At 34.7% G+C, this 11,653-nt stretch overlaps 1 protein-coding gene across 3 annotated transcripts; it reads right to left on the bottom strand.

Annotated features, from left to right (window-relative positions):
• Positions 1–253: 253 nt before the first annotated feature.
• Positions 254–9,873, bottom strand: efhd-1 (EF-hand domain-containing protein; the record flags this gene model as incomplete). 3 transcript variants are annotated; one of them, NM_064560.8, is made up of 8 exons in its annotated part: positions 259–613; positions 1,839–2,006; positions 2,059–2,270; positions 5,854–6,025; positions 6,098–6,167; positions 6,515–7,236; positions 8,507–8,980; positions 9,754–9,873. In NM_064560.8, 8 exons carry the CDS (start codon positions 9,865–9,867, stop codon positions 482–484), a joined length of 2,064 nt encoding a protein of 687 aa, NP_496961.2. The 3 variants fall into 3 exon arrangements, with proteins under 3 accessions (NP_001122657.1, NP_496961.2, NP_871966.2); NM_001129185.5 differs by lacking the exons at positions 5,854–6,025; positions 6,098–6,167; positions 6,515–7,236; positions 8,507–8,980; positions 9,754–9,873 and adding an exon at positions 2,326–2,354 and having other exon boundaries at positions 254–613; NM_182166.7 differs by lacking the exons at positions 6,098–6,167; positions 6,515–7,236; positions 8,507–8,980; positions 9,754–9,873 and having other exon boundaries at positions 482–613; positions 5,854–5,953.
• Positions 9,874–11,653: the final 1,780 nt, after the last annotated feature.

Genomic DNA, 11,653 nt, shown 5'->3' with positions numbered 1-11,653 from the left:
TGAATCGATTTCAGAAAATATTTGTACATACTTTTTAACATCACGCTCTGCATTTTCACGCGGTTCTGGCTTCCCTCATAAATTGAACTGGAAGAGTTTAGGCCGAACTAGGCCATTTTGGCTCGGCCATATCTGGGATAGATTTACGGCGCATTGCGTGTCGCGTCGCGGCTCGGGAAACTATTTTCTTTGAAAACTCTTTTTCGTGTTGCTAAAATTTTCTGTTCTAAATACACAAAAAATACAACGTCTCATATAGGAACATATTATTTTTATTACGTGTCATATTACGTATCAAATGAGACATGAGCGGGATGATGAGCAAAGTGGAGAAACTTGTACATGACGAAAATAAATACGGTTTTTGATGGGGCATGGGGCTGGGGATCTCGTGAAAGTTAAACTTTTGAGTTTTCATGGATTATGCTGGGCTGATATTTTGATTTTTTTTGGGAATTAATAGAGTTCAACAAGATTTTGATCAATGGAAGATGGATTTGCTGGCTAGGAATTTTTCCCGACGGGCACGTTTTTCCTCTTCCTGTCGCTTCTTTTCCTCCTTTTCCTCCTTCATTTCTTCCTCGAATCGAGACAGTTTCGTTTGTTCTTCAATCTGCAAAACGTAAACATTTTATTTGTGTGGTAAACGATTTTTGTGGTTCTTTGATTTCCATTAAAAGCGCAAAGTATTTCTATGAACTTGCAAAATATCTACAGTTTTTATTTTTTTTAATCTTCTGAATATTGGTGCCAAAATATTTTAAGGGTAGTTCCAATTTGTTTAAAGGTGGAATAGAGTTTCTTTTAAAAAAATTTTGGCTTAAATGACATAAAATAGACCTTAATGATACAATTGTAAATTTTTCATGATTTATCAAATTTTAAACCAAAGAAACGGTCGAATTAAATTTAAATTCCCGCGCAAATGAGTGACGTTATTTTCGATATTTTCGCTTTTACCGGCTAAAATTACAGGTTTTTTCTCGATTTTTTCTTCTATATTTGGCTTAAATTTCAAAATTTCTAATTAAAAAAAAAAGATATTTTCAATTTTGCAAAAATGAAAGAAACGGTCGAATTAAAATTGAATTTCCAGTGGCGTTATTTCCGATATTTTCGCGTTTTCTGGCTAAATTTACAGGTTTTTTCTTGATTTTTTCTTTTATATTTAAAAAAAACTTAAAACACCGTTTGTCAATTTTTCAAAAAATTTCCAAAAAAAAATACATAAAGAAATTTTGAATTGCCGCTTTTTAGATCAATTTTTTTCGGGTTAACCAGTTTTCTTCAAAAAGTTCGAAAATTGAAAAACAGTGTTAAATTCAGCCAGAAAACGCAAAAATTTAGAAAGTGACATCACTCATTTGCGCGGGAATTCAAATTTAATTTGGTCGTTTTTTTGATTTTTGAAAATTTTAAAAAGCAAAAAAAAAACTTTAGAAGCATTTCTTAAAAATTAAAAAAAAAAATTTTTTTCAGACAGTTGTATTCGGTCATTATAGTTCATTTTCGGTCACATAAACCACCTCCACCTTTTTTCTTTTTGATAATTTTTTAGTTTTTATTTAAAAAATTTTTAATATGAAAATTGTCAACTGGCAAAAAATATTTGCAAAATGCTTTCTACATTTCGGTATTGGAACATTTTTTGGTAAAACTTAAGACAACGGAGATATAAGTCGTCAAAGTAGGGAAATACGCTATTTCAAAACGGTTGAAATTCGTTATCAGTAAATAAAATTAAAATTAAAGTTAACTGGATGATAAATTGTTTCAAAGAATAAATTTTCTCAAAAAATTTGCTACAGAACAATTCACAAAAACGATGATCTGCATACCTTTGCTTGGAAAAAGTTTGCTGCCCCGAGTACACCTTCCTTGGAGACATCAACACTTTCTGCGAGCGTCTTGAACACTTCCGAGCACGACAATTCTCCACTGGCCGCCAATCTGAAGATCAGGAAAAACTCTCGCTGCGAAATTTTGCCGTCTTGATCTTCATCAACCTGGAATTTCAATTTTCCAAATAATACAAAAATCATTAAAAATGTATATTACCTTCTTAATCAACTCCTTCAACGCAATATGAGTCTGCGCTTCTCCGAGCTTTTCCATCATTCGTTTAAGCTCATTGAAATCGATATAACTATCCTGATCCTCATCGTATTTCTTGAAAATGCCACTGAAGTACTGAATCTGCTTGCGTGAGAACTCGCTGAACTCGGCGTACAGTGAGATCTTCTTGTTCATCTTCAACGGAACATTCTCGCCTGAACGTTTATCATTCAGAAAGTCAAAAGAGCAGTTTTGAAAATATTTGCTTACCAAACTTGGAAAAATTTTCGTCAAACATGTTGCTGAAATTTCGAAAGATATACTGACACGAACTAAGAAATTGTTGTGGTAAGCAGCGAAAAGAGAGAGAGAGAGAAGTGGGAATGGTGTAAATGACCTTGCGATGACTAATGTTTTTTGGCGGGAACACACGAGATTTGAATAGTTTTTAAAAAAATAAACACGAGATTTTTCGATAAATTTACTCATTTTCAGTTAATCGATATTAAGAATAAGAGGGATCTATTTGAGATTATGAATTAAAAATTATTTTTTAATCCACAAAAAAATTAAATAAATTTACTCATTTCTAGATCCAAAAAAATTCAGTTGTCATTAGAAGAATTTTTAAAAAACACGTGTTCGGCTTGATCTACGTAGCTCCACAAAAAATTCGGGAGAAGATACGCAGAGTTTTCAACTGATTTCGCAAGGTTAAGAACGTGCTGACGTCACTTTTTTTTGGTTAAAAAATTCCCGCATTTTTTGTAGATCAAACCGTAATGGGACAGCCTGGCACCACATGAAAAAAAACAGTAATTTCTAGTTAACTTTGACCGCAAACGAAATTGATTTTGGATCACAATGTGAGCAGTCAGCCGAAGAAACATGGCACGCATAATAACTGTGCACCTGTCATTATTTTATGACGTCATCAGGTCCCCCTATTTTATGACGTCATTGGGTCACTATAGGAAATGAGCAGTGACAGGAGGAGGTACAGGAGGGTAATGTTTGCATCCCGGTAGAGAGGAAATCTCAGCTAAAAATGGACATGGTAGAAAAGTTCAAATTAAAGATGTAGTAGAGCCAATTTTTTTTTGCTTTAAATGATAGAAAATAGACCCTATTGACCGAATATAACTGTAAAAAAATTAAGAACAATTTTATAAATTTTTAGGATTTTCTCAATTTTTCAAAAATCATAGAAACAGCTGAATTAACTTTGAATTCCCGCGCAAATGAGTGACGTCATTTTTTATATTTTCTATATTTGATTTAAAACACCGCTTGCCAACTTCTCAATTCATTTTCTGAAAAAAAATATTAATGATATAATAAATTGCCGTTTTTAGGACAATTTTTTAATTTCCGCCAGTTTTTTCGGGTTATCAGGAAAACAGTGATTTAAATCAAATATGGAAAAAAATCAAGAAAAACGGGTAAATTTAGCCAGAAAACATTTAGATTTTACTCCTCCTTTAAGAATTTTTTTCAAAATTAATGCTCATTGAAATCAGTATCGCTACGAGAAAAAATATAACTGCATTTTTGATTTTTTTTGGCAAAAAACATAGAAATCTAAGAATTAATTCCAATTTGCCGGAAATTTTAAATTCCGGCAATTTACCGGTTTGCCGATTTGCCGGTTTTTTTTAATTCTGAAAAGAGAAAGAAAACGAATACTATTGGAATTTTCACAACAAAACATGTTCTATAAGAAGAATGCCAAATTTCAAACATCAAAAAAAAACCACTAAAACCGCGCATGATCTTCTCAACCATGTGAATGATTCAATTTCCGTTTCTCACACTGTTTTTTTTCCATGCAACCAAATCGAAATGAATCAGAGTATGACTAATGCTGGTGTGGAATATGCGTAGAACGTATAAGAAACTTGGAGACGAAATGAAAGAAGAGTAATGTCAATTTGACGGTGATCAACAGGCGGAGAGAGAGTGTGCGGTGTGAAGAGACGCAGGTAGTATCCTATATTGTTTATGATGCGGGGAACGGAAACCGCCAAAATTGTCGGCATATCAAGTGGTGTTCTTAATTTCAAGTTGAAGAATCTACACACGATTTTTCCGGCAAATCGGCAAATTGTCGGAATTGACAATTTCCGACAAATCGGCAAATCGACAAATTGCCGGAATTGAAAATTTTCGGCAAATCGGCAAATCGACAAATTGCCGGAATTGAAAATTTTCGACAAATCGCCAATTCGGCAAATTGTCGGAATTGAAAATTTCCGGCAAATCGGCAAATTGTCGGAATTGAAAATTTCCGGCAAATCGGCAAATTGTCGGAATTGAAAATTTCCGGCAAATCGGCAAATTGTCGGAATTGAAAATTTCCGGCAAATCGACAAATCGGCAAATTGTCGGAATCGAAAATTTCCGGCAAATCGGCAAACCGGCAATTTGCTGGAGTTGAAAATTTCCGGCAAATCGGCAAATTGCTGGAATTGAAAATGTCCGGCAAATCGGCAAATTGCCGGAATTGGAATTTCCGGTAAACCGGCAATTTGCCGGAATTGAAATTTTCCGACAAATCGACAAATCGGCAAATTGCCGGAATTGCAAATTTCCGGTAAACCGGCAAATTGTCGGAATTGAAAAATTCCGGCAAATCGGCAAATTGCCGTAATCGACAACTTCCGGCAAATTGTCGGAATTGAAAATTTCCGGCAAATTGGCAAATTTTCGGAATTGAAAATTTTTGGCAAACCGACAAATTGCCGGATCCGGTATAAAAAAATATTTTTAAAAATTATTCGAAAAGTTTGAATTTTTTCTGAATTTTTTTGGTTTTTTTCTAATGTTTCCAAAATAACCTCAATTTTTGTGAACATTGAGCAAAATTTTATTAAAATTATAAAAATTCTAAAAATAATTTCCAGAACCTATGTATGTAGGTGTCAAGTATGTAAACTTAATGAATTTTGGAAAAAGCTAGTGAGTTTTTTTTTATTTCCAAAAAAAAACCATAGTCAATTCAAAACAAAATGGGCAATGTCCGAGATGACCGAGCCGAAAAAAAAAACGCGACTGATATGTTGACATTTCATTAGACACTTTACGCCCGCGATATATTTTTTTGCGGTCTCGGGAAGTTTTGGAGGCAAAGTAAATAGGAAATTTGCATATACACTTGATCTGAATCGACGGGTAGAGACGGCCACTGATCAATTGCGGATTTTGGGGAAGCTGATAGCATCGAGCAAATTGGCAATTTTTTTTGGGATTTTTTTTAAATGGAAACACTTAAAACTGTGCCTTTTTGAAATTTTTTTGGAAAAAAATATGGGCAATTTGCCGGTTTGTCGATTTGCTGGGAATTTTCTATTCCGACAATTTGTCGGTTTGCCGATTTGCCCGAAACTTTCAATTCTGGCAAATTGCCGGTTTGCCGGAAATTTTAAATTCTGGCTATCTCCGGATTCGCCAAATTGCCGGAAACTTTCACTTCCGGCAACTTGCCGATTTGGCATAAATTTTCAATTTCTGCAATTGACCAGAAATTTTCAATTCCGGCAATTTGCCGATTTGCCAAAAATGTTCAATTCCGACAATTTGCCGATTTGCCATAAATTTTCAATTTCTGCAACTTGCCAGAAATTTTCAATTCCGGCAATTTGCCGATTTGCCAATTTTCCGGAAATTTTCAAATTTTCAATAGGAAGGTATTAGAATTTCTACTAGATAAATATATTTTTTAAAATATAGAAGACTGTTCTAGTTTACAATCAGCAACTTTCCTGTTTGATATATTTTTCCAAATTCTCAACAACTAACCTTCATTAATTTTATTCCTTCTATCCAATGCATCATTAAGCTCGGCTTCATCAACGGGAGCTGGAGCCGTCTCAACCGGTTTTGTGTCTTCTGTCTTCATTTCTTCCGGCTTCTCGATAGACAAATTAGGATCACAAAGCAATCCCAACGGACTGACCGTTACGGATGGTTTCTGAAATGAACAGAAAATGATGATGAATTGTTTGCAAAAAATAATTGTCGAAGAAAAAAGATTGAAACATGCCTTGGGAACTGCCGGAGATTGTGGTCGGCTGCCGTGAGAGACAGAGGTAGGCGATGAGGGGCGGATGCTGCTGGAAACGTCTAGAATTGTACGGCTAATGGAGATATGAGTCATCTAGTAGGTGGTGTGATTTTTGTATGATTTCATGTTCAAAAACAAGTATTTTATGATAATTGTGAGGTCTCGAGAGAAATCAAATGTGATGAAATTTTGAAAACCGCTCAAAACACGTGGTGTCAAACTGTGCCATTTTGGTGTGATCTACAAAAAATACGGGAATTTCTTGCAGAGAAAAATGTGACGTCAGAACGCTCTTAACCATTTGAAATCTGTTGAGAAGTCTGCGTCTAAATTCCCGCATTTTTGGTAGATCACACCGAAATGGGACACTTTGACACCGCGTTTCAAAACACTTACCAATCCTCTTGATGAATCATCTCCAGAAGTTGTGGAGTTGGGATTGGACCTGCTCGGCGAATAGCCAGTGGTGTTTCTGGTTTTGGTGGCGGTGGTGGTGGAAGTGATGAGTCTCTGATTGGTGTTGGAGCTGATGGACGATCATCTGAAGCTTCTTGGGCTTCTAGGGCTTTAACTTCTAGGCCTTCTAGGGCCTTAATGCTTGATTCATTTAAAGATTCAGTTGCTTTTGGTAGTGGTGTAGGAGAAGCTTCAACTTTAGATTCTGTCACAGGATCCTCTGGAGTTACTTCAAGCGTTTCCAATGAAGACTCTCGAAGAGGGGGCAATGGTGGAGGTGGCGACATTGAATTGTTGAAGATCACAGAATCAGAAAATGATTCAATCAACTCATCCATATTCACATCTTCTGAAGGTCCTGGACTAGGGATCGGAGGTGGAACACTTGTTGGACGAGGTGATGGTGGAGACTGAACCTCTTGAGGGATGGTCGGAAGGGGAATGTTCGGCGGTGGTGGTGGAGGAATTGAGAGAACCGGAGGAGGTACAGGGCTTCGTGAGATTCTCATAATTTCGGCTTCAAGTTCTTCGAATGAAGCGGTCTCTTCGGATTCCTTCCGACGACGTTCCTCTTCTTCAATTGATTCGTCGGACCGGACACTTGTGATTCGAGCGGGAGGAGTTGGAGGAAGTTGTGGTGGGGAAGTTGGTGGCGGAGGTGGCTGGAAATGAAGAGATTTAGAAATTGTGGCATAATATTGAAATTTATACAGTCCGGAAATTTTGTCGGTTTGCTGGAAATTTTCAATTCCGGCAATTTGCTGGATTGCCAGTCTGCCGGAAATGTTCAATTCCGGCAGGTTGCCTATTTGCCAGAAGTTTCAATTCCGGCACTTTACCGATTTGCCGGAAATTTTCAATTCCGGCACTTTGTCGGTTTGCCAATTTGCCGTTTGCCAGATATCAATTTGCCGGAAGGTTTTAGACGTATTTTTTAAAGACGGAAACCCTTCAAACTGTCCCTTGTTGAAATTTTTTCCCGTTTTCTTTAGATATTTTCATAGAATTTGCCTACTTTTCAAAATTTATGTAGGAACATTCATAGGATGCGTACAATTTTGCCAATTAAAATTGAAATTCTGAAATTTCCAAAAAAAAAAAAAATCAAATTCAATTTTTAAACAATTTATTTTTTTTTAATATTCAATTTTTGTTTCATAATTTCAAAATTTTTTAAAAAATATTCGGATAATATTGCACGCTTTTTTAAAATTCAGTTCTTATTCCAAAATTTCAGATTTTAATTTTCCTGACAATGAGAAAAAAAAAAAATAAATAATTTATTCAAAATTAAACACTTCCATTTGTTGAATATTCAATCTCTTCAGAAACTTGATTTATTTTTTATTTTTTGGAAACTGAAGTAAATTTTTCTCCTTTTTTAAAGAAAAAAAAACAAATTTCCAATTATTCTAATAAGTCGTTTATTGCTTGATGAGACTAAAAATTGTCTGAAAACACCAAATTTCATAATGAAACTTCTTGAATGTTTCTTTTAAAAAAGTTATGGCGGCTCAAAACATGTATACCCAAAATTAGATTTGGTCAAATTTCAAATTTTAACTAATTTTAGGTCATTTTTTGAGCCGTCATAACTTTTTTTTGAGAAGTTTTCAAGAAGTTTCATTATGAAATTCGGTGTTTTCAGACAATTTTTAGTCTAATAAATCAATTTTTTCAACGATTCATAACTTAAAATATTGGGAAAAAGATTTAAAACTAATTTTCAAATTTAATTCTCCAAGTTCAACGTATTATACTTATGATAAAATCATTTGCAAGTACATAGAAAAGAAAATTCAGCTAAAATGAAACCCTATAAAGCTTCTAACCCAAAACATATTCAATGCATAGCAAAATTGGTCTCATTTGTTATTCAATCTGTCGCTTTCTTCTTCTTTCTCACTTGCACACCTCCAAACAAAAACTTACACTACTCATAATCTGATCGAGTACGTCTACTTGCTTCTGAACGAGAGATTCCATTTCCTCTGTGTATTTCTTCATTCTCTGTGCCGCCAGTCGTTTTTCCAGCTCATTACCATCTTCATTCTCCCGAACGAATTGTTGTCTTCTCGGTGAGGCACTTCTCGGGAATGCACCTTTTGTTATCACCATTACCGGCGTTTTTGGAACCGGCGCGCTTTGTTGTTGAAGCTCATTTTCCAGACGTTCTTGCTCTAGTAATTCCAGAATTGATCTCTTTGGAGGAGGACTACGTGGATCGATTGTGGTATGCTCATGTTGTTGGTTGCGCTCAGTTTTGATTTCCAAAGGTGTTGTTGTAGTTGAGTTGCTATTATTATTGTTGTTGTTGTTATTATTTTCTTCTTTTTTCTCCAACGCTTTGAATATCAAGTCATCTATTGAAGTGTCGACAGATGGAATGTATGGATTCTCAACAATCTGAAATTGAGAAATTTAATTTGAATTAACAATTTTGGTGGGCGGTGATTGACGCTCGGCAAATCTTTTTTGTCGACAAATTTGACAAATCGGCAATTCGCCGGTTTGCCGATTTGCCGAAAATTTTCAATTTCGGAAACTTGCCGGAAAATTTTGTTTTTGCGAATTGCCAATTTGCCGGAAATTTACTATTCCGGCAATTTGCCAATTTGCCGTTTGCCGGATATCAATTTTCCGGAAGTTTTTAGAGGGACTTCTTGTTATACGGCGGAAACACCTTCAACTGTGCCTTTTTGAAAAAAATTATCCCGTTTTCTTTAGATATTTTCATATAATTTGCTTACTTTTCAAAATAAATGTAGGAACATTCGAAGGATGTGCACAATTTTGCCGATAAAAATTGAACCTCTGAAACTTCCAAAAAAAAAGTGCAAAACCACAATTTGCCGAAAATTTTCGGCAAGATTCGGTTTTCCGGCAAATCGGCAATTTGCCGGTTCACCGAATCGTCGGAAATTTTCAATTCCGGCAGTTTGCCAATTTGTCGCAAATTTTTTTAAAATTCCGGCAATTTTCAGATTTGCCAACATGCCGGAAAAAATCGTTTGCCGCCCACTCTTGATATGATCTACAAAAAAATGCGGTGTGCACACTCTTAACCATGCGAAATCAGTTGAGAAATCTACGTCTAGACGCTTCTAAATTCCCGCAATTATCGTAGATCAAACGTGTTATTTTAAAGATTTTTCTCTAGGAATTTTAAAGACACAAACCTTCTGTGGTATTACTGGAGCCGGCGGGGGTGCTTGGTGCGGATTTGTTTCAGGTTCTTGGTCAGTTCCATCCAAACGTTTTTTCAGCTTTTCAGCTAATTCAGGACTCGCCATTTTTTGCTGAAAAATATGAAACTTTGTGAAAAAATTACATAAAATGATAGTCGAGTAAAAAAAGCTCAAAAAGTTCAAAAGTTTAAACTTTTTAGTCTCAAAAATAGGTTTTCAAATTCAAGCTATTTGACAATTTACTATGAACAATTTTTCTTGTCCACGCAATAAACAAATGGCAATTTATGTACATAGATGTTCAACTCGTCATAAGGAAGACAACCTGTTTTGTTGGTGGCTATGGCAAATTAGTCACTTTTTCTTTTTGGAGAAAAAAACAAGGTATACATATCCAGTAACTTTTGTTTCTTTTTTCTATTTTCCCTTTCCAAAAAAGCAAACAATGAGGATCGAATTTTACTTTTAAATGGATTCGAATATTTGTTGTTCAGAATGACTTTATTATCTTCATTATATCAAGCCAAATATGAGGAATATGAGGAAACTTGATAATATATATTTGACCTTTTTTTGAGAGATTTTCAGATTGTCTCTCATGCTGTTTTTTCGGCAAATTCGGCAAATCGGCAACTTGCCGGTTCACCAATTTGCCGGAAATTTTAATTAATTTTGCCGACTAGATTTGGAACAAATATTTACACAAATTGAAATTGAATTGTTTTTTTCAGCAAAAAAATATATTTAGAAGTTGAACCTATATGGATCTAGAATCAAAAAATGTTATTTCAGAAGGGTTCTGATGAAGAAAACATAGACGAAAAGTCATTATTTTCTTTCAAAAAAAAAAACGAATTTTTTGGATATTTTAAATACTATGTAAAGTGAAAAGAAAAAAGTTATTCTCTACTTAAAAGTGTAGTACCACCAGTGAGGAATGTGTTTCAAACTACTCATATTATGTCGAAATGACCGAATATCAAAATAAAACTTTTCAAAAAAAAAAGAAGGTCAAAAATTCTGTCAAAAAATGAAAATTACTCAGTTTTGGCTACTCATAATTTTGAAAGTCGACCAAACACATTTTTTTTTCTACATTTTTTACACTTTAATTTAATTTTAATTACTTGTATTAAAACATTGTGGAGGTCGAAACATGCGACATTGCTTTGGATTTCCTCAAACGCTCATATTTTTCAAAACTTTGACCGGAAATTTCGAAAAATCTAAAATTTGTTAGAATTTTTTATTATGATATTCGGTCGTTTTAGATCGTTATAAGTGTGAAACAAAAAATTGTTTCAAATTAAAAAAAAAGAGAAATAAATGAGATAAATGGCGGAAAAAGACATTTCATAGTGGCACAATGTCCACATGATATCTCTTTTTCTCCCTCCCAACCGACTAACCGGCAATCAGTTTTCAAGGAAAAGCCGTCCCGGGAGCCCATGTTTACTCAATAATTGTGAGGCGGCACAAAATGACGAAGAAATTAATATTGAACAGAGAGCTCGAAACACCTGAACCCGAAAAAAAATGGGTGTAACACATAAAGTGACTCAAATCAACTGAGGAGGGACCATCATGTCAGCTGCTCTTCAGGCGAGCAGATGCTCTTTTGAAAACAATATGATGAGTCAGCCAATAAATGACTCTCTATCAGATGATTAAGATTGATTTCGGGACGTTTAGGTTATTTTAGTCTTGGGGAAACGGATACTGGAAGCCTGAAAACCAAATTGTGTGTAATTTTGCAAATCTTCAAAATTTCAGGGCATGACAATTTCAATTAGCAAAACGAAAAAAATTTAACGTAACAAGAGAGTTAGAAGGAAAACTTATGAGCATATATATTTTTTGAGTTATTTTTTGAATTAAAACGTCTAAAAAA

The sequence above is a fragment of the Caenorhabditis elegans genome, chromosome II (genome assembly GCF_000002985.6).
Source record: "Caenorhabditis elegans chromosome II".
In the NCBI taxonomy this organism is placed as follows: domain Eukaryota; kingdom Metazoa; phylum Nematoda; class Chromadorea; order Rhabditida; family Rhabditidae; genus Caenorhabditis; species Caenorhabditis elegans.
The sequence above is the reverse complement of the archived record's forward strand: the minus strand, read 5'-3'. Positions and strand labels throughout refer to the sequence as shown.